General features: G+C 41.2%; 1 protein-coding gene across 4 annotated transcripts in view; it reads right to left on the bottom strand.

Moving 5' to 3' along the window:
• The window catches only part of LOC119890328 (SH3 and multiple ankyrin repeat domains protein 2-like), a 236,178-nt gene that overhangs the window by 124,003 nt on the left and 90,380 nt on the right, over positions 1 to 21,795 (bottom strand). For all 4 annotated transcript variants that reach the window (XM_038701540.1, XM_038701541.1, XM_038701543.1 and 1 more), the window contains 2 exons: positions 21,655 to 21,732; positions 9,891 to 9,957 (listed from right to left, as the gene is read on the bottom strand). In XM_038701540.1, coding sequence (XP_038557468.1) covers positions 9,891 to 9,957; positions 21,655 to 21,732 — 145 coding nt within the window. The remainder of the gene's footprint in view (positions 1 to 9,890; positions 9,958 to 21,654; positions 21,733 to 21,795) is intronic.

The following is a 21,795-nucleotide window of genomic DNA, read 5'->3' as shown; positions in this document are numbered from 1 at the left end:
GGAACAACTTTCTGTCCACTGACTGCCTGGAGGGTAGCTAGTGTTTGGAAGGGAGAGGAGAGCTGTGTGCTGCAGCTCGCTGTTTCTGAGGGCGTGTCGGAGTAGCCGCTTGGCGAGCGTTACATGAGGCGCGTTTAGCTTTCATCCCTGTGACGTCACAGGGATGAAAGGGAAGCGGCTGGACTACAAACGAGCTGTTTTCAGGCAGTTCAGAGCAGAGTTTTCTGTGGGAGATGGGAACTCCCTTTTTCACTTTGCAAACCTGTTACATGCACAAAAAAGATTTATAATGCAATAAAGGAGAGGGGAAAAGCCAAAAAGCAGAACACCTCTTTAAATATTATTTCCATATCTCTTCATTTCAAAATGATAGAAGATTTTCTTACAGGGCAAACAGACATCTTATATAAATATATTTACTTACTTATTTACATTTTTCATTGTACATTTAAGGGCTAACATTTCAATGATTTCTGGGAAGTCAGATATTTTTATGCTTCTCAGTTTCCATATCATCTCTTTAAATCAATTATAATGTATACTGATGCTCCAAAAACAAGATCAGTATCATCTGATGAGAATAAACATGAAACATAGAAAATGTAATGTCATTCAGACTTTCAGGAGCTGAACTGAGCTTTGTTATTTATAGGACAAACTCACAACTGGGTTTGAAAGAAAGCCATTAATGTACACTTTAAAATGCTACCAATGTTGTTAGAAGTAATATATACAATATATGAACCTAAAGTAAGATGTGCACCAGTGTTAAATATCCAATTTACTGCAGAGATTGATTAACATCATGAGCTGATTACACTGACAAAACTGCCAGTCATCAACATCCTATCAAAATATTACCTGTTCAGACATGCTGACTAGGCAAAAATCTCAGAAAGAAGGTTTTCAAAGTAGTCAGTATTAGTCAGTAGTCGCTGCCTGCCAGCATGTTAGGGCTTCCGATATTGAAGCTGAGGCTGACGGAGTAGTAGTTGATGATTAGATTTGATCAGCCAGGTGTTGGGAGCAGCGGATGAAGATGATGAAAAACAATGGAGTGGTGTGCAGCTTCTTCAAGAAACAAATCCTTGTTGTTGCTAAGCAACTCAGGGGGGACGGGGCCATACATCATTAAAGCTACGCTTGCACACCTGCCTGTTGTATGATGTAACATGCATTTATATGACTCTCTCTGCACTTGCCACCACTTGTTTGATTTCATGCTCTGCTGTTGTGTGACGCCATCTGGTTACACACTTTCCTGCTTAATGAGGGCTTGTTAAAGCTCTGCATCTCTATTTCACAAGTCTCTTTCTTCGCAACAACTCCAAAGCACGGTGACACACGAATTCATCCACTGACCCCACTGAAGAGCAATATACCAGATGGCTACATGCATAGCATATGTTGTCATAAAGTATGCAATAATGCAGTGATGAGAGCAGATTTCCATCATGGGTATTTTCATATTGTGCACTGCCACTTCACACAAACTAGTTGAAATATGAATGAATACAGAAAGCGGATACCATTGCGGTCTTCAAAATAAAAAAATATTGGGCCACAGGCTCTGCTATACTGCTTTTACAGGTTTAGGTGTCAATCACCTGATTACACTGCATAGTCAAAAGTATATGGACACACTTTATGTGTATCTGTCTGCACTAATCTCCTATTGGACCCACCAGCCTAATATTGTTTGTGCACACTGATGTATGCCCATGGACCTCTTGTGGTTGATTCACAATTTTGAGCTTAGCGTAAAGCCTAGACTTTTGTCTTTTCAGCAGTATTTGCCATTTGTTACAACACAGAAAAGGTATTTCAGCTAGGCTAAAAACAAGGCTCACCGTGTCTCTGTTGCCGGCCACATTTTGGCTTTTGTCGTGGCTCAAAAATTTACATCCTTAGAAAATGTTGGTCTCTTCTTGAAGTGGAGAATTTGCACATTAATCCCATACCCAATATGTTACAATCCTGATGACAAAACCCTCGTTTCTATTATCTTTGCCGCCATCTTGAATAGATGGGAGGGACAAATGAGTTTGATTCAACTCTTCTTTTCTGTTGAAACAATAATTATGATTAATATATAAAATACTTACAATACCATTACCGATTCTATGCATCTTAAAGAACACTGACTACACTATACAAAATAACTTTCTCCCCTTCATTTCACTCCTCTCATGCATCCATGTTGGACACACCGCTGCCCTGCACTCCCCGTTTCCTTCCCCCCTGCCTCCAGACACACCTCACAACTCCTCTAGTGATACATGTAGCGCCTGTCTGAAGGAACGCACTGGATCTGACACCAGAAGATACGCATACATTTCAGATAGCAGGTCATTTTCTGTTGTTACTGAACCATCAGTAAATGCAGCTCACACCGCTCCACATAAACACTTAAACTAATTACATCACCGATCAATACTAATGAGCAGTATTGCTGTTTCTCACTCTCCCCTCAGGGTTGAATGGTAATTTCCACCTCATGTTCTCACCATAATTTACCTAACATGAGGACACAACGCTTTATATGTATGCGACGTGTTTCAGCAGCTTACGATGTGAATACCTACAAATGTATCGCATCACGTGGATGAAAAATTAAATAAATCAGCATCACCTTCCTTGCTGACAGGATGTTGAAACTGTGAGAGCCATTTTGTCCTCCTTCCTGGTTACAGCGCTGGCACAATCAGCCAAATATAGCACAGAGTGCGAGTGTGTGTGAGTGTGTATAACACAATATATAACACAGTAGAAACCCCTGTTTAATAATGATGAATAAATGAACATGCAGCCTTCATTTATTTATTTATAAATACATACTGTATACTACCACTTTGTTGTTGTGAATATTTGTATTGTATTAGCAAAATATTTTAAATAAAGTCTACAATTTCAAGAAATAATTTCCCAAATAGCATTTATTTCCATTAACAACAGCAGAAAAAGCATTTGATGGTAGGCCTTTTAAAAAGGTTTATTTAGTCATTTCTGCTGATGATATAAATCTTCAATTTGCAGCCTTTGATAAAACGTTTGTGTGAATTCACGAGGTTACCTGATTAAATAAAGTTTATATATGGCTGCCTCTGTTGTTTCTGTATGGATGCTCTTCTCACATTTACAGCCCCACTATCTGCAACACACGGCAGTATTGCAGACTGGAGCCACGTGCAAAAAGGACTACTTGGACAGACCTCAGCTACAGCAGCTCCTGCCAAAACCAATCACAAAATCAGCTTGAGAGTTGAGGAGGTGGAGGGGGAAATTCCCCAAAACATTTCAATAGTTGCAGAAGAAAACGAGAGGGGAACTTTGTGTATGCATGTGGATGTAAATGCCAAATGTTTTCCTGATTAGCTGCCTGACCCCCCCCTCCAAGTGTTTACTGCAGAGAGTTCATCTCCTGCAGGCAGAGGTGACAGTTTCGATCGTTTCCTCCACAGCTGTGTCGAGCAGGAACTTCTGCCAGTCTGCTGTGCTGACCAGGGTGCAATAATCACTGACATTAAGAGTCACCTATAGAAAGAACAAAGCCCGCCTCACAGGTTTCAATAATACTACACAAAAAAAATCCTTTTTACTGTATGTTTAAGCTTTTTTTAAACTTAAATCTCAACTCCAGCTTTCAGCTGAGGGTACACAAATGTTTTCCCTGGGAACATTTTTTGTTTGGTTCATAAAAAGTTTTTATGAATATATTCTGTGGAAATGCATAAATAAAAATGAGCAGAAATCAGCAATAAAGTAATTGTGAAAAGAACAAATAGCATTTTATAACAATGAATTGAGTTTTAAAGATTTAACAGACTATTTCACAATTATTCATATGATTTATTTCATAATGTCTTCATTCATTCATTTATTTTCTATTAAACACTTTGGGTCTCAATAGACATGAAGTCATATGTCAAAGAACATGGACAATCAATCTTATTAGGAGGCATCAAGCTGATTCCAGATATGCATATATACTGTGGGATATTTTAAGAGAAAACATGTTATTTTATTTTTATTTATTTATGTGGGGGTTACGGTTTGCCTGCAGTCTTTTTCACCACTACCTCACTGTGTGTATATAAAAAGAAGTCCTGATGCATAAACATACAGTCATGCAGTGCCTTCTGCCCTGCATGACTTCTCACCAGCTGACAGGTAGATGTGGTAGGCTGTATGTCAGCCAGGTCTGGGTTTTTGGAAGGATTTTTAAAGTCATTTTTCAGGGCTCTTGCAGGGATTGGCTTGTGTTCAGGTGCAGTATAGAATGGACTCCAGCTTTAAGAAAAAACGCAGAAGCAAATCTGAAAATCCTGCTGCAAACTGGGAATTGATGAGTGTGAAAATGGTTAAGGTGTGCGTGTGAATGCCTCACGTGCATGTGATTGTGTATATGGTTTGTGTGTGTGCAAGTATAAAAGTGTGTATTTGGTGAGTACATACTCAAACACATTATCACACTGTGCCAGCGGGTGGTCTAATACGCCCATCTGTCAGTCATTCTTACACAGGCTTACTGCTGTATGAAGAGACACACATGCTCACCACACTCGTTATACTGTGTGTGTGTGTGTGTGTGTGTGTGTGTGTGTGTGTGTGTGTGTGTGTGTGTGTGCGCAGCAGAGAAAGAGACAATTGTAAATATACTAAATAAAATTTTTAGAAGCATACTTTGGAATGAACACACTGTGCCGCATTAGTTGGTTAAATGCTTGTTTTGTTTCCATTGTTTTCTTGTGGCTCGGCGCTGCTGTGGCAGAGAATCGTGTATTATTGTCTTTACAGCTGCCAGTGAAAGTCTGTCTCTAAAAATGAAAATGTGTTATGAATTAATGCAAAAGACAAGGGTGTTAAAGAGAACTGCGTGCATAAATGTTTTGCTTATTGTTTTATATATATATTTATGGGGTAAATCCATACTGTGCTGTGCTATATTCTAATAAACAAATACACAAAACAATCATGAGATATAAGTGTCAGAATACAGGTGAGTGACAAGTTAAAGGAAAAACCTCCCTGAACTCTGAAGGCGGTGGTGATGGCACAGTAGGTAAGACACATGCCTTTGGTGTGAGAGACCCCGGTTTAATTCCTTCGCTCCCGGACCAAGACACTTAACCCCTAGTTGCTCCAGAGGAGTGTGACCTCTGCCATATATATATATATATATATATATATATATATATATATAATATATATATATATATAATATATATATATATATATATATATATAATATATATATATATATATATATATATATATATATATATATATATATATATATATATATTATATATATATAGTGCACCTTCCAAAAGAAATCAATCATTTTGTATCTCTTAGTTTTGATTTAGTATCCCGTAATTTAGACTTTCAATAGTATTACGTTTTCATCTATTTATTTTTGGCTTCCATTCTTATCATAACTATTCAAAAAATGAATTCAAAGGGGTCCTTGCCAAATTACCTGTTATGAGTTTATGAAAAGAAAATACTGTACAATATATTATTAGATATGTTACTCGCAAATCCAGACATTGACCTCAAAAGTCCAGTATCAGTCAGACTAATCACTAGTGCCACTACCAATAATTATAACATTAAAAATAATTCACGTGATTGATTAACTCTGTTTTCAATGTGGAAGTGGATACCTGCCGGTCGGGGGTTTATCTACGGTGAAACAACCTACTCACCTGCAGTACACGGCTGTGCATGGACAGTAACCCGTGTCCATGCACAGCCCTCTGAACTTTTAACTATTTACTACAGTATATAGGACACACACACACACACACACACACACACACACACACACACACACACACTCTAACGTGAAGAACATCAGGCGTCCATCTGGAAATTATGAATGAAAGTGAATGCCCCACTGATACACAATAATTTACTGAATTCAAGCTCTTGAAACTGAAGATTAGCCATCCCTGAGTAAACTCGGAGCAAGCAGATGAAACTGGCTGATGGATTAAGAGCTTTCAAGTCTCAAAATAACTAATAACCACCAAATTAGGATAATAATAATAATAATAACAACGTGCAGCACTGGTCCATGTCATGCAGTTAACCTGCATTTATCAGGCACCAACACTGTGGTTGTCACTGAAATCTAATATTCCTACATGCTGTCCAGTCAGATGTGACAGACAGATCATTCCTTGCACCTTCTGTTGATTGAAAACAAGATCTGAATGTTTGATTTGAAAATTTCGCCCTGTGGGCAGAGCTGTTGATGGTCACAACTGCGGGCATCTGCGATCAAACACCTTGTGTTCTTGCACATTGATGTTTATATTCCAGCCCACACACACGAGACACGGGAACTGCTAAGAAAATATTCTGTAAGCATTTGCTGGCTAAATCCATTGTGCTTCTTTAATACAATTAAATTAATTAAATCGATTACTAAAATTCTTTGCATTGATGCTTCGTTTAATCCATATAACTATACAGCACACTGTTTCGCACAGACATCTATTACTGTCGCACTTCGCAGTTACGCTGTGTGAACAGGACGTGATTATGATGGCGCTGTTTGCCAAACGGAGGAAGACAGAGAAAAAAGCCAGGGACGAAGAAGAAAGTGTCCAAAGTCTGGGATTATTTCAAGATCAAGAAAACAACAACTCTGTAACGTTACCGTCCGTCCACCGTAAAACCAAACTGATGTCGCCAACGCAGCAGCACAACTGCATCTGATCAGAAGGCAGCCGGAGTTCTGCCAGCGGACCACAGACAAGAGAACAGCAACTTTGGCATTTTACTGAAATCCTGACTGATTGTTGAAGGCTATCGAGAGCAAGCTGCGGTCCTCAGCTGTAAATGCACACGTGTGCGTTTGTTGGGCCGTGAGTTTGTGTTGTAATACTTAGCAGATACTTGGCATTTCACTTTATAAACATTTAATAGATAGTTGTTTATTCATTTTCTGTTGATTGACTAATCAACGACTTTCAGCCCTAGTTTTAATTAGTCTTAAGTGTTCCCATCAGACATGAGACCAACTGTGAGTTGTCTGTCCTGTCAGCAGCACCTGAGAGGACAGCAGGAGATCAAACGGATTGAACATGAGAAATTCAATGGATGACTATATTGTCAAGGAGGCATATGAGAAGTACACAGGAAGCTCCCAGGTGAACTGTGGGCATCGATCAGTCATCATGGGGGAATCTGTAGCTCGGCGGGTAGAGCAGTTCAGTCTCGAGCTCCTCCTGTTCACAGGAGCCTTGAGCAAGACATGAACCCTGACCTCTCCCCACGGTTAGGCCAGCACTGCATGGTACCTCGCTGTGAACGGGTGGATAGGAGGAAAATTGTAAAGTGCTTTCAATAAAAACGCTTTATTAAGGCAGCCCATTTACTTCAAGATGTAAAGTACTGACTAATCTGTCAAACGATCATGACAATGACACGTGAAACAATAACCACAACTTGTCTTGTATGGGCTTGGAGAAAATTGCTGAAAGTGTTACTTTGGTCCAGCATTTCATCCTCTCACCTAAGACAACAGCTGCCTATGGAGGGTCTGATTTGGTGTGGATTGCATTTCAGAAAATGTAAAATGTATCTGTTACGTGAGACGGAAAAAATTAAATGCAGGAAGCCTTAATTCCATTATTTAATTTCAATTGCTACTTTGGTTTAAAGGTCCACGTTTCAAAATAAAACTGCACTTAACATGTTAACCACACAGTATGAATTTAACCATTTCAGGGCCTCTGGGGGTTCAAAAACAATGATGTAATGAAATGGAAGATTTGCGTGGCTGAACGGTTACATCATCTGGGCAGTGTAAGCAAGAGAAACTTTCAAAGCCACAGGGCTTATGGTGTTTAGACTACTTCACACACACACAGTCAGTCCACGATCAAACTAAAACACACTAAAGCTGCATATCGCCAGTGACGGGCTCAACAAGACACAAGCTGTTCCGGCGAGAAGGGGTGGGCTGGGCAAGTATGTGAGAGGCGGTGTGAAAGGAACTGCGGTACAGGTTTGATGGGAATACAGGGCAGTGGGTGGGAGGAGTGGGGTGGGGCCACTCACCTTTGCAGCAGACTGAACCCATGGTGGCCAATCCAAAATCCAGAAGTAAAGATGTCCCATCCCCAAATCCACAGTACCAACAGCTCACCGAGGACAGAGACAGAACAGAGATGTCCAAACACGAGGGGACGATGACCGACTGACTACCTGATCACCTTTAGCTAATCCCGGCTGCTACTCATAGCTGGAAAATGTGCGAAGGGAGGGAGAAGGGAGAGGTGGGGGGTGTGGCAGATGTGGACAGCAACAAGGCTTTTTGGGGGTAATCCTGTCCCATTTAGCCCATCACCAGGTCGCCGCCGTGTGAGGCAGCCCGCTGCTGGGTCGTGTCCATGAGAGAAGGCAACAACTGCAGGATTACATCTTTAGATTAGATTAGATTTCTCTCTCTTCATTCATCTCCCCCTCAATCTATCCCTGTCCTCCTTTATATATTCATTTGTTTGTTCATCTTTTCTCATTTTCTCTGAGGCCTGTAATCCCAGGGCTATCTCTGTGCAACACAAACTACTCTAAAGGCCACGGTCAGTATCCGAGTAAGGCTCTGCGTTCATTTCAGTTGACTGGAGTCATTTTTTTGTCTATATTTAACGTCTAAAGCGACTGGACAACGACGACGCAGCAGCTGTGAGCAGCGTACAGGGAAGTGGCTGATTTTAAATGTATAGTGAAGCTGTAAATGATTTGTAGTTGTTTCATTCTATCGGGTGTTAACTTGGAGCTGAGTCTGTTGCCGTCACCAATCTGCCTCTCCAGAACTAATAAGTGGCGACTAAGCAACGAAGGTAATAAATAGCAAGACGGAAAAAAAAACAAACATGGAATTTGTTCCAAAAATGTTCATCTTTGTATGTTCGTGAGAAATCTTTCTCGTCTTCTCACCTCCCTCTCGTTCCTCTCACACACACAGATGCAGAGTGAAATAACTCTCATACAGTATATACACACACACACAGGCACCATCTTGCCTCTTTAACACAATTAACCCTTTGTCAAGCAGTGGCCAAAATACAGCCTGATATTTGTTATCTGGGAATGCAGCCACTTGAATCCACACTGAACCTTAACCATCTATGCAAAGTTTTAACGCACAAAGCCTCAGCAGTGAACCATTTCAGATGCCAATATCACTGCAATTTATTTTGTAACAGGAGTGCATACAAAAGAAAACAGTAAAACAACCCCACCGCCCGGTGATGTAACGGCTCTATTCATTTGGCTCAGTGTCACTAAATCCAAAGACTCAAAGAGTTTATAGTTTAACTGCAAATACTTAAAGAATTCAACAGACCAGGGTCACGGCTGTAATCAAAAGAGGTCAAGTACGAGTTGTCTAATTTCCAAACCCTTAATCTAGGCTGGAACACACAAGAAACTTTGAATGTTTTTCCTTAAGTCTCCTCAGCACGCCTGAAACTGAGCATTTTGTTGTATAAAAAACAATCACAATCACTGAAAGAGTAATGAAATTCATCTTCCTTACACGCAGAAACACACAGATCAGTCAACAGCTCTGGATCCCGACCGATCGATTCCCACTAAATAAAATCTCTCCCTGACTGAGGCACTGATCATTTCTCCTGGTCTAATCGGCCCAGGTCGGTCCTGGTGTAAACACAAACTTTCCTCCTTTTGGCATCGCTCTGTAATTCTGTCAGGGGGATTATACCGTAAAGTCATTTAGCTGGATCAAACCACGGAGGGGATTTGAAATGTATCCCGAAGGAGATTCAGGAATACGCGCTGCGTGGCTGGAGAATAGGTGAGGGATAGATGGAGGAGAAGAAAAGAGGAGCTGCTGCTTTGCTACTTACCTATATCTGTCTCTTTGTGGTTCTTGATGAGTTCAGCGAGCTCAAAGTTTCCAGCAATAATGGCGACCTGCAGAAAGAAATAGATGGACAGAGAGGAGGGAGAAGCAGAGAGACACACAACACAATTTATCTTTAAGGACACTTTAAAACAGCACACATTTTTATTGTTGATCATTCAAATAAAAATACTAATAATTAAGCGGAGCTCTCTGTCTGTGAGAAAGCTCTCCTGCAGAATACCTCATCAGGAAAAACAGGTGATGCCTGACTTGTAAGTGTAAGATTTTACCAAACACATTCTGAGTGCTTTCCTCCCCTTTGAACAGTCAATGAGCTCATAGCTTTAATCATCTTTAGCCAGGAATCTAGTAATCTATGACACACGTGTTCTAAGACAAGATTCACACATGACTCGATGGCGGGCACACAGCGTGCACATGCTTCTGTGAAAAGGAGAGCGTTGAACAGCGTTCTGCTGCTTACAGACAGACCGGCGAGTGCAGCAATGATCCTCTTTTATTATTCTTTGGTAAAATCAAGACAAAAATAAAAACAAAATATTATTCTTTTAACATATGCACTACCTGATTTTATCATTAAAGAACTACAAAGCTTTGTTTTTAAGGCTGTACCAAAATGACAGTGATTCCCAACCTGGGGGGACACATTTCTCTCATTTCTGTCTCACACAAATTTGTCAAAACTAATTTTCCTGACTCTCTCCAATGGTTTTTTTTTTCCTTGGGAAATTCTGGAAACTAATAACTGGCCTGATAAATAGACTTTTCCCCCTCACTTCATTATTTGAACCGCAGTCAGTTAGTGGCTCAAGCAATCTACTGCACGGATTTCATAACTCCTTAATCTCCTAATAGGTATTACTATTAGTATTATTATTACGAAATACCCAGGTTTAAAAATACAGAAACCTTTAAATAACCAAGTCGGCGAAGGAAAACTCTTAACCTGAAATTAGGACTTACACAGACTTTGCTTCATTTCAAGGGGTCACCAGCCAAAGAGGATTTACCATATTGCAGAGGACTCATTTGACAGGGTGATTCTGACAACTCTCCAATTATATCGTTCAAAATCTGTTTAGCAGTGAGGTCCAGAGAGCCGTTGGTTTAAATCAATATACTTTTAGCTATGTACAACACAAACTGCGGGCACAACATTTGACAAAGAGTTGAATCAATGCCTGTCTGAATTATTGTTTTATTACAGAGGTTCTGCGTTATTCTGGTCACTTCAGTGTAAGGCTGCATGTTTTAATAATTTCTATCTGTGACACACGCTCAGTCACTCTCGGCTGTATAGAAAATTCACTGTGTCTACATTATATAATCTAACTGCTAACAAACAACCAAAATCAAATTGCAAACATTGTTGTTTACTTTGACTGCAATCCTCCAATCCCAAAGAGGATTAAGATTATTTTGATTATATGCAGTGTCCACTTACTAGTTTATTACAAGGCCCACTTACAGTCTTCAGTGTATTATATATCCTAGAAGTAGACCCTGAGTTAGGATTATTTTACAATTTCCAAGTTTAAGAATTTTCATACACCAAAATGAAAATCTTCCGCCTGTACCCACGATTTTGTGTGTAAATTATCTCATTAAAGGATTCTTTGAAAGCAGTAATCAGTATGTTTCATGGTAATTTCTGGTATCTTGTATCTACTTTGAATATGTAGTTGTATTTTACTTATGTCTGACTGTTGTACATTGGTTTGGTAATAAACTGTGATAAACATCACACAAAGCAGTATGATCTGCATGTGTCCACCAGGGGGCAGTAAAGAGATTTCCTCCTGGCTGCAGAGGTTGTTTCACTGCCAGTGACCCAGATCGTGCTGCCTGTTGTCATGTTGCTGCTTACAGTCGTTCTGCAGGCGCAGGGCTCCTGGGGTGTTACAGGGCCTCAACAGGATCTCACACACACAAACCTCAAGGGAAACCCAGCAGCATTATATAAGCATGCCTGCTCTGATTCCTGGAGAACAAATATTCAGGAAGAGAGAGCTGGAGAAGAGTGAAGGAGAGCTGGTGTATTATTAAAAGCAGAGTTGGCTTGAGTAGTAATCCTCTGCCCCATCCCTCCACAGTTGACCTTTTCTTCGTATAAATAAAAACACAGCATTTCTGAGAAAAAGCACTTGGGACTGGCTAACGAAGATGTTTTCCACCACTTTGGATCCTCTTGAATTTTTCAACAAGCTGCATTAATATACAATATATTCCAGATTTTTTTCTCCCCTGAAATAAAAAAAGCTTCCTTTGAACTACACTGGGAGTCAATACATTTAATGTCGGGCTTTTTCATGGTCGCAAATGTGATGCTTCCTGTGAGGGAGATGGAGGAGGGGACGTATCTTTCACGATGAATACAGGCTCGATCTCCCACTCACTCCGAGGATCTCCCAGTGTATGATGCGATGTGTGACAAATCTATGACAGGCTACTCTCCAAGAGGAACTGCGATCCCAGTGCAGGCTTAAGGGATGGGATCGAGGAACATATCAGGACGAAGTGGCCCTAAGAACTGAACTAATACTTACTTACTTCTAAGATGTTTGAAGCAATTGGCCTTTCAACACTATCAACCGTCCCTAAACTTTTAAGACGCACACTGAATAAAACGGCAGATTTTTAGTCTATCTTTTGACTTTACTTTCCCTAAAAGGTTGAGTTTTTATTTTTTAGATGTCAGGGTTATATGAGACTGTTGTTTTAACAACATTTCACTGACAGTGGTTAAGATTATAGGTAACCTCATCTCAATCAATGTTTACTGGCCATCGCCAAGTCAGAATGCCCTCTTTTTATTGACTGAAATCAGAGGAGAGACTATGGACCAGCCCCATCCATCACATTATCCAGGATACTAATGAGCTGATGGCAAAACGTCAAAAGGTTTCAGATCTCATAAATGAACTGAGCAGTAATGACGTTAAATGTTAAAACGGGGTAACTCCAATGACTTAGTATTCATATTTTTCTCCATAAAGTTGGGAGAAAAATGTTAAACAAGAATGGTACAATGGAGAGAGGTCAAGATGTACAGTAAGGGTCAAACACCTAAAACACTGGATCCTACAGTTTCTATATTGCAGCAATCATCATAAGACGCTGCCCACTGTTTAATGTCCACATCTTGCAATGCAGGCTTTGGTGAAGTGCTCCTTTAATATAAAAATAAGTGCAGTGCAAAACCTTCTGCGTATCTTTCCCCTGCTCGTATCGCTCCGCTGAGCCCCTCCCACCCGACCCACAATAAGGAGGCGATTGCCTTGGAAGCCTCGTCCCGCGTAGGACTCAATCTCCATGGCGAGAATCTCACCAGGACCCCGGTCCCTCTCGCTTAGCCCCGCCCATCCGACGGCAGAGCGCCCCAGGCTTCAGAGGCAGCTGCGACAACGTCTAACAGCAGGATCAGAGGCTAGTACACCACTGTCCCCCCTCAAAAGTTATTCCCCACTGCACAGCGTGTGATCCTGGCTCTGATTGGTTGTTTTCATCAGGAGTGGTGGTAGTCTGGCAAATTGAATTAGGAGAAGTAGGGGGAGCCAGAGGAACCTGATTTTGTCCCATGTACTACAGTCAGAATATTGTGACAGTTTCAGCAAATATGACAAAAAGTTATCTTTTTACTACTGACACTTTAAAGAATCAAAAACAGTGATTAATGCTGCTTAAAATTGGCAGTAGTTCACGCAAAATCTCAGATGATGCTGATTGGTTTATTATAAAATTAGGGGAACGATGAGCCTGGTGTTTTAAAAGACACTGATTGGCCCAAGAATGGAAAGAAATGTTTCTTTGTTAGTGATTAGTCCAAAGAGGGCAGCCTTCACTGGAGATGGCAAACTTAGTGATGCTTTTTGTTTTGTTAGTGTTCCATGGGTATGACTTTAAACCCTATTTATGTCAGGACTACTTGTCCAACTGATGGATGTATGTCAGTTCACTTTACTTCAACAGAGTAGAACATCGTCTATCTATATTCTCGGGAGTATATTTTAACATGTCTGACTGATCAAAATAGTAAGAATTCCTTTACTACAACAACAAGCACAGTAAAAGCCTCTGCATTTGCCTCTGGGGGAACTTGAGAGCATCTCTTACTAAGCAGCAGTGGACAGGAGGCGACTGCCAGTCACGGTGCTGCTGGAATAAGGGGTTCACTGAAGCATAGACCTTTGGGTGATTTTAATCAAGCATTTCAGCAGTAGTTCATGCTCATCACCATCAAATTAGATCTCTGGATTTTTTATCGCCTCTCTGCGCTGATTTTGCTGTGGCCCACTTGTACTCCAATCACGGCGCTTAGAGAAACCAGAGTTAAGGAAGCTACGGAGGAGATGGTTTTTGTGCAAGTTGATCCATGGCAGATGTTACAGAGGGCCGCAGAGGGCCGCAGAGGGCCGCAGAGGGCACTTACTCAACACACACTTGAGTTTCATTTGAATTGATAAGGTAATGTGATATGAAACCAGGTGACAAATCCCAGTTTCTCCGTCATTATCATTCCACCGCCCACCACCGTCACCGCCCCCCCATCATTCTTTTCCTGTTCTGCCCTGGTTGTCATGGAGACTAATGGTTGTGTATAACACAAAAGTAGAGGGGGTGGGAAGGAGGTGGAGCAGCGTTGTGAGGCGCTTGCAGCCAAGTGGAACATCAGCTGCGGCGACAAGTCTGCCAGATCAAAATCCAAGAAGGGGGACAGAGGACGCACAAGACAAGACAGGAAGGAGAACAGAGCCAGCGGTCCCAGCCGAGGAAAAAGAGCTGAGTGTTGCAATTAAAATACGGTGCATTACTCATCAAGTACAAACTTTACAAGCTAATCAAACTCCAGTAACAGGGGATTAGGGTTTGTTTTATCGTTACATTATCCTTCATGATGCCCATTGAGTCAGATTGGCTGGATTCATTTGAGCCACAATAAGTAAAGTTGTAGAAAAGTGCACCTACAAGAGATTAGATCAATTTTATTTGCTATGTTTCCATGAGAGGTTATGAGAGGTAGATATTCAAGACTTTCTCCACAGACCTTTTAAGATAAAGACACAACACATCATTTTCAAACATATACAAAAAAACACCCCAACAAACTTCCCGCTCACTTGCTTATGGGAGCAGGAGCAATGTGAATGTTAGGATTTGACGACATTTTGACTGTAGTAAGGTAGGTCTTCATCAGTCTGTGTCTGCACAGGATGCTGCTTTCCTTTACAGACATCAACATATTTTAAAATCTGTGGGCTCATGTCATCCATTTGTAATAACAAGCGATAGGCACTTTCAGACTTTCCATGATGATTACTGCATTATCATGCCAGACTGCTTGGACAGTAAATGCTATGCAACAAGTTGTAAACACAACACTGACATATTATTACATTATAGGCTAAAGGTGTTAAGATATTGTTAATTTGAAAGCTATTAGTAGCAACATTAGTTATTCACCTGATTAATGTACGTCTGATATTCATTCTCCTTTCAGCTGAGTTTTGGCTTTGACCAGCCTTTGAGGAAAATCCTTGCTGGACAGGTAGCGTCCAGTGGCTTTCTAAGAGCACTGAGAATTAACAATAAGGGCAACGCGATGTAAAACCAAAATAATGAGCTACTGCAGCCAACCCTTTCAGATTACACAAAACCAATTAATCCATAAAAAAATACTGTTTAAAGCAGCTGAGGGATTAGGACTTGGCGGTGGAGAGTGGATCTCTCTGATAGCATCTCTTGGGCTGCAATTGCTACTATGGCACCAAAACTTAGCTGTTTGTTGGGGGTTTAAGCTGAACCAGGTAGAAATGTTACTTTAGTATTATGTTAGTATTTGCAGAAGTACACTATATAGACAAAAGTGCTGGGACACCTACACATTATATATCTCCATAAATATAGAGTTGGTCGCACCTCTGCAGCTATAACAGCTTCCACTCTTCTTGGAAGATTTCGGAGTTTGTCTGTGGGAACTGTTCCCCATTCATCCAGAAGAGCATTTGTGAGGTCAGACACTGATATTGGACGAGAGGGCCTGGCTTCGTTCGAGCTGATCCCAAAGGCGTTCGACATGTTTGAGGTCAGGGATCTGAGCTGGCCAGTCATGTTCCTCCACACCAAACTGCAAAAAACATTTCTTTATGGAGCTGCTTTGTGCAAGTTGGTATTCTCACATTGAAAGGCCAAACACAAATTGTTGGAAGAACTATTAAGATTCCCCTTAACAAAGACCACATCATGAAAAAACATCCCTTCGCGTGTTGGGCCAGGGGTGTCCCAGTACTTTTGTCTACATAGTGTAGTTGTGCTTTGGCAGAATGACAGCAGCCTCTGGAATTATTTGATATGGATATTTGAGTACTCTGACAATACCTTGGCCTACTATACTATAGTATCACATGTCACTGGTGGCTGTAATTCACCACATGTCACAAGAGAAGCAGAGGGAGAAATCATGTCTGACTTACAGTATGTGCCAAAGGCGACGGGTACATCAAGAGACAGTGTGGGGGCAAAGAGGGCAGGATATAATGGGGGAGGAAGGAAGTGGAAAAGTGGAGTGGAGAAAAGAATTAGATTAGAAGAATGGCATAGACGAAAGTACAGAAGAGATATAAAGAACATGGAGATGAACATGAGTGAAAGGAAGAAAGGTAAATGAAATTAGGTATTGCAGAGAGGATTAAAACAGCACAGAGGTTACACTGGAAAGGTGCAAATACTGTTTGAGGAGACAAAAAGAGCAAAGACACGTTAAAGGAAGCGGAGAGGATGTGGGAAATTATTGAAGGGGATTGTTAAATAAAGAAAAGTGAATTTTTATCTCTTTGAAAGCCCTCTCTCTATCTGAAGAACCGGGCACTCCGAGAGGATGATGGGAGTTTTCAGTGCTTCAGCTCAAATTCTTTTCCTTTTGTTGTATGCAACAATGGTTATCAGGCTAAGCTGTGACACACACACACACACACACACACAGTCAGACAGTGAACTGACACATGATATTATCAAATGGCATGGCCACACTCCCACACAGTGCCCTAATTAGGAGCACACGCAGCGGCACAACATAAGCGTGCTTCATTCAGCTGTGGCAATCGCTGTTTATTAGCATTTGCACTTTCCAGTTGTTGGCTCCTAATAATGGTGTTTTCAGGCAGTTTCCTCTGTTGAATTGACAAGCATACAGAGTGCCCCCTCTCTCTGGAGATTATAAGACTTGGTAAAACTACATGCACAAATAAAGAGCCACAAATATACTGTATAAAGAGGGACTAATCATTAGCAAAACCTTAATGAGAACCTACTGCAATTGCTCCCACCTGCATCACTAGCAAAGATGAAATGACAAAAGTATGTGGACATGGTTTTCCATAAATGTTTGGCTATCTAGTAAACAACAACTAGCATGATGTTATTTAGAACAACACATATTTATCCTTCCTGCTGCTTTGGAGGCTACTCAGTTAGACAATGACTCGTCCAAAAAGCACAAAAGAACCTGGCTAAAACACTTCATGGCCTTTATACTTTAAGTGTGGGTCTCCTAGTTTAGGAAAGGGAAATCTTAATGCTAAAACATACAGTGATGTACTTTGTTTTGTGTTTGTCTCTTTCCTGTTTCAACATCACAATGCCCCCGCGCACAGAGCCAGCTTTGTAAAGAAATGACTTTTCTAGTGACTGCCCTGCGTGGAGTCATGACCACAACCCAATCCAACGCTTCTAGGGTGAACTGGAACGCCAACTGTGAGCCAGACCTTATCTCACAGCAACAGCGTTGGACCTAAATAATGCTCTTGTGCCTGAATGATAAATTCCTGCAGCCAGGTTCCAAAATCTGGTGAAGAACCTGAAAGTAGGAGAGTGGAAGATGTTGTAGTAGAAGATTAGAGCCGGTGGTTTTGGAATCACATGTTCAAGAATAACACATAGGTGGAATGTTTGGGTGAACATGTGTTGTGTAGTTTACATGTTGTAATTTGTAGTTTGTTTTGATGCACCAATCTGTTCTTCTTTCATCTACTTCAGCTACTGATTCCTACATTTCCAAGAATGCAGGCCACTCAGAAAACAGGCATAAACTTGTTGGATTCAGCTCTTGGCTCCATGTGTAGGTGGAGAGTGCAACAGAGATAAAGATAGTAAGAGCAGAAGAGCGAGTTTTTCCACTCGAAAACAAGTGAGCGTCCACAGCGTGTCTAGTGGCTGCTTGTTGTTCTGATGTTGAGGGTACTGTCAGTAGAAGAACTGCTGTTTGTCTCTTTTACAACAGATTTCTCCCTGTCTGTTTGTTGAAAGCTTGGACAAAATGTTGGCTGTAGAAAGCATCCCTTGCACTGTAATTCTGAAGGAGTTAAACCATTTCCTGTAACTGTTGAACAGATTAAAAAGAGCAGTAATACTTGCTTTTTTTAGTATAACTATAATAAGATTATATTATCCTGGTAGTGCTATACTAGTGTACTGTAATGTTCTGCACAAGTGGACTAAGACTTACTGCAATGAGCATAAATTGATTATTCTACACGGTATGTAACGCATTTGCCAAATTGAGTGGGTGACTAATAAAAGGGGAAACCAACAAAAAGTGTCTTAATAAGGCATCAATGAACCTCCAGAATAGCTTCAACCCTCCTTGTCAGAGATTCTCTAATTCCCTGAGCTCCAGTGGAGGGATGGACACCATCCTTAGAAAACATATTCCCACATTTGGTGTTTGGTGGAGAGCGCTGTCTAACACGTCGCTCACATCGTGGGTGTTCAGTTGGTTTGAGATCTGGAGGCCACATGATTCTCATATGATGATTGTCATCTTGCCCAATCGAATACATGGAAGCACTGCTGGTAGATTACTTTGTAATGTGAACGCTGTCTTTCTACCATTCTACCACAGTAAAAAAAATATTGACAATTATTGACATGGATTTGTTAGAAAAGTTACTCTGTGCAGTGTTTTGGTGCACAATAAGCCTTCAAACTAAAACGTTTACTCAAACTGGACATGCCAGGTTGAATTTCTCACATTTCATGCATTTTGCAGTGCAACAATGGTGGGTAACACATGCCTTTGGTGTGCGAGACCTGGATTAAAGTGGGAGCAAGAAACTTAATGACATACACTCACTGGCCACTTTATTTAGGTACACCTTGCTAGTACTGGGTTGGACCCCCTTTTGCCATCAAAAACTGCCTTAATTCTTCGTGGCATACTTTCAACAAGGAGTTGGAAACCTTCCTCAGAGACTTTGGTCCATACTGACATGATAGCATCACGCAGCTGCTGCAGATTTGTCGGCTGCACATCCATGATGAGAATCTCCCGTCCCACCTCATCCTAAAGGGGCTCTGCTGGATAGAGATCTGGTGACTGTGGAGGCCATTGGACTTCAGTGAACTCATTGTCATGTTCAAGAAACCAGTTTGAGATGGTTTGAGCTCTGTGACACGGTGCATTGTCCTTCTGGAAGCAGCCATCAGAAGATGGTACGCTGTGGTCATAAAGGGATGGACGTGGTCAGCAAGACTCAGGGAGGCTGTCGCGTTTGAACGATGCTCAGTTGGTACTAAGGGGCCCAAAGTGTGCCGAGAAAATATCCCCCACACCACCACACCAGCACCAGCAGCCTGAACCGTCGATACGAGGCAGGATGGATCCATGCTTTCATGTTGTTTACGCCACATTCTGACCCGACCATCTGGAGGTCGCAGCTGAAATGGAGACTCATCAGACCAGGCAACGTTTTTCCAATCTTCTGTTGTCCAGTTTTGGTGAATGGTAGTTTGCTGTTCTCAGCTGACAGGAGTGGCCCCCGCTGTGGTCTTCTGCTTCGAGGTTGGACGTGTTGTGCGTTCAGAGATGGTATTCTGCATGCCTTGGTTGTAATGAGTGGTTATTTGAGTGACTGTTGCCTTTCTGTCATCTGGAACCAGTCTGCCCATTCTCCTCTGACATCAACAAGGCATTTTCGTCGTAGAGATGGTTGTGGTGAAAATTCAAGTAAATCAGCAGTTTCTGAAATCCTCAGACCAGCCCGTCTGGCACCAACAACCATGCCACATTCAAAGTCTCTTAAATCCCCTTTCTTCCCCGTTCTGATGCTCGGCTTGAACTTCAGCAAGTCGTCTTGACCACGTCTACATGCCTAAATGCATTGAGTTGCTGTCACGTGAGTTCCTGATTAGCTATTTGTGTTAACAAGCAATTGAACAGGTGTACATAATAAAGTGGCAGGTGAGTGTATATAGCAATAAGTTGCTTTGGATAAAAGCATCAGCTAAACGAGTAAATGTATCAGTGGTCAGAAACCTGAATACTGTTGTGATCATGTATCCAATGGAATAACCTCATGTAACCATCATTTCCCAAACATGATCAAAACCACATTAAATACAGGGATAAGAGAGTACATGTAAAATTATTTATCTGAATTTATGCTAATTTGTCATCCACCTCTACTATAAAACAACAAAACAGTACCAAACAACATCAGCAAAGAGTTTGTAATGTAGACTTAAATCTACAGTGTAAGTGATGTTTATGAGAACCTCACTCAGTCGCCAATTAACTTGAGGGAGGAAACAAGAGCACCTGGAGAGAACCCACGCAGGCCCAACGTGCTCCACACAGAAAGAACAGAACCCAGAACCGTCTTGCCCGTGAGGTTACAGTCCTAACCGCTGCACCACCTGCCACCCTGCACGTAACATCAACACGGAGAGCTAAATCTAGGCCACGACTGCAAACCTAACACGCAGTTCAAACGCTGACTAACACCCTGACGTGATCTCCATTCGGCCCGGGCTCACTCCCTTTATGAAGCGCTCTAGCTAATGAAGCGCTCCACTGAAGTGGCTGTGGATGACAGTCGAGGACCCTGTGGGACTGCCTTTCATAAACGCCCGCCTGAATAAGGCTCTTTTGTAACTCAGGCGTAGGTTATGAGTCAATCATTTGAGCTATGCAGCTTTCACTGCTTCTGGGGTTTGTTCCCTGGGATGGATGTGCTGCTGAAGCATACACACTTCAACCATTACCAACACAAACATACAAGTACACATGCTTTCAAATATGAATTATTATCATGATTTCCCTTGGGATGAAGTTCTGTCTCATCGACTCTTATCATAAGCATACATGTAATACCAGCTCAAATAATTATGAACGCACACTCAAACTTTAGCACTTCCAGTATAATTGTGCGTCTGAAATTGCATGAAGTGTACAATAACGTATAATAGCATTATGGTTTGCTTTAATCTGTCACATTAAAATCTTGAGTTAATTAAAGGATTACACACACTTCCTACAAGCTCTCCTTTATAAAAAAAAAAACACTTCCAGAAACAAGTTGGATGAACTGAAAATTGCAGCTACAGCTGTTTTTTCTGTGTTCCTCAAAGTTGACAGTTTGCAGATGACACAGTGTGTTTTGAGTGTGTAAAGACACCCGGTCAGAGACAAGCTAAGCAGACGCTGTTGAGGTTTGATGCTCACTTTTGGTTCTCCTCGAAATACAGTTTAACTGAAACAAATCTAATAATGGCCAGAAAGACATTTGCAATCCCTGGTTGCAACTGACCTTGACCATTTTGCACAGTTGCTATGGTAACAAATGAGATGAAGAAAATGTGCTGCTACTAAAAATGTTTTCTTTACGCTGAAAGCTGAAATCGATCTCCCATAATAGCCTCTACAAGCAAATGGCAGTGAACAAGACTGTTTTGTTTTTTTATTACTCTACCTGAAATGGACTCTGGCTGTTGTAGTTCTTCACTTCTTTGTCAGCTCCACGAACAAGCAGCACTCTGGCACAGTTATCCTGGGGGCAGAAAGAGGAACAAAAATATTTAAATAAAGCTCAGAAAATGTGTAAAGCAACACT

This window comes from Micropterus salmoides, unplaced genomic scaffold (genome assembly GCF_014851395.1).
Source record: "Micropterus salmoides isolate LMB-PRFRI ecotype aquatic unplaced genomic scaffold, ASM1485139v1 Ms_hic_scaffold_6, whole genome shotgun sequence".
Lineage (NCBI taxonomy): Eukaryota > Metazoa > Chordata > Actinopteri > Centrarchiformes > Centrarchidae > Micropterus > Micropterus salmoides.
Note: the sequence above shows the minus strand (reverse complement) of the source record. Positions and strands in the feature narration are given on the sequence as shown.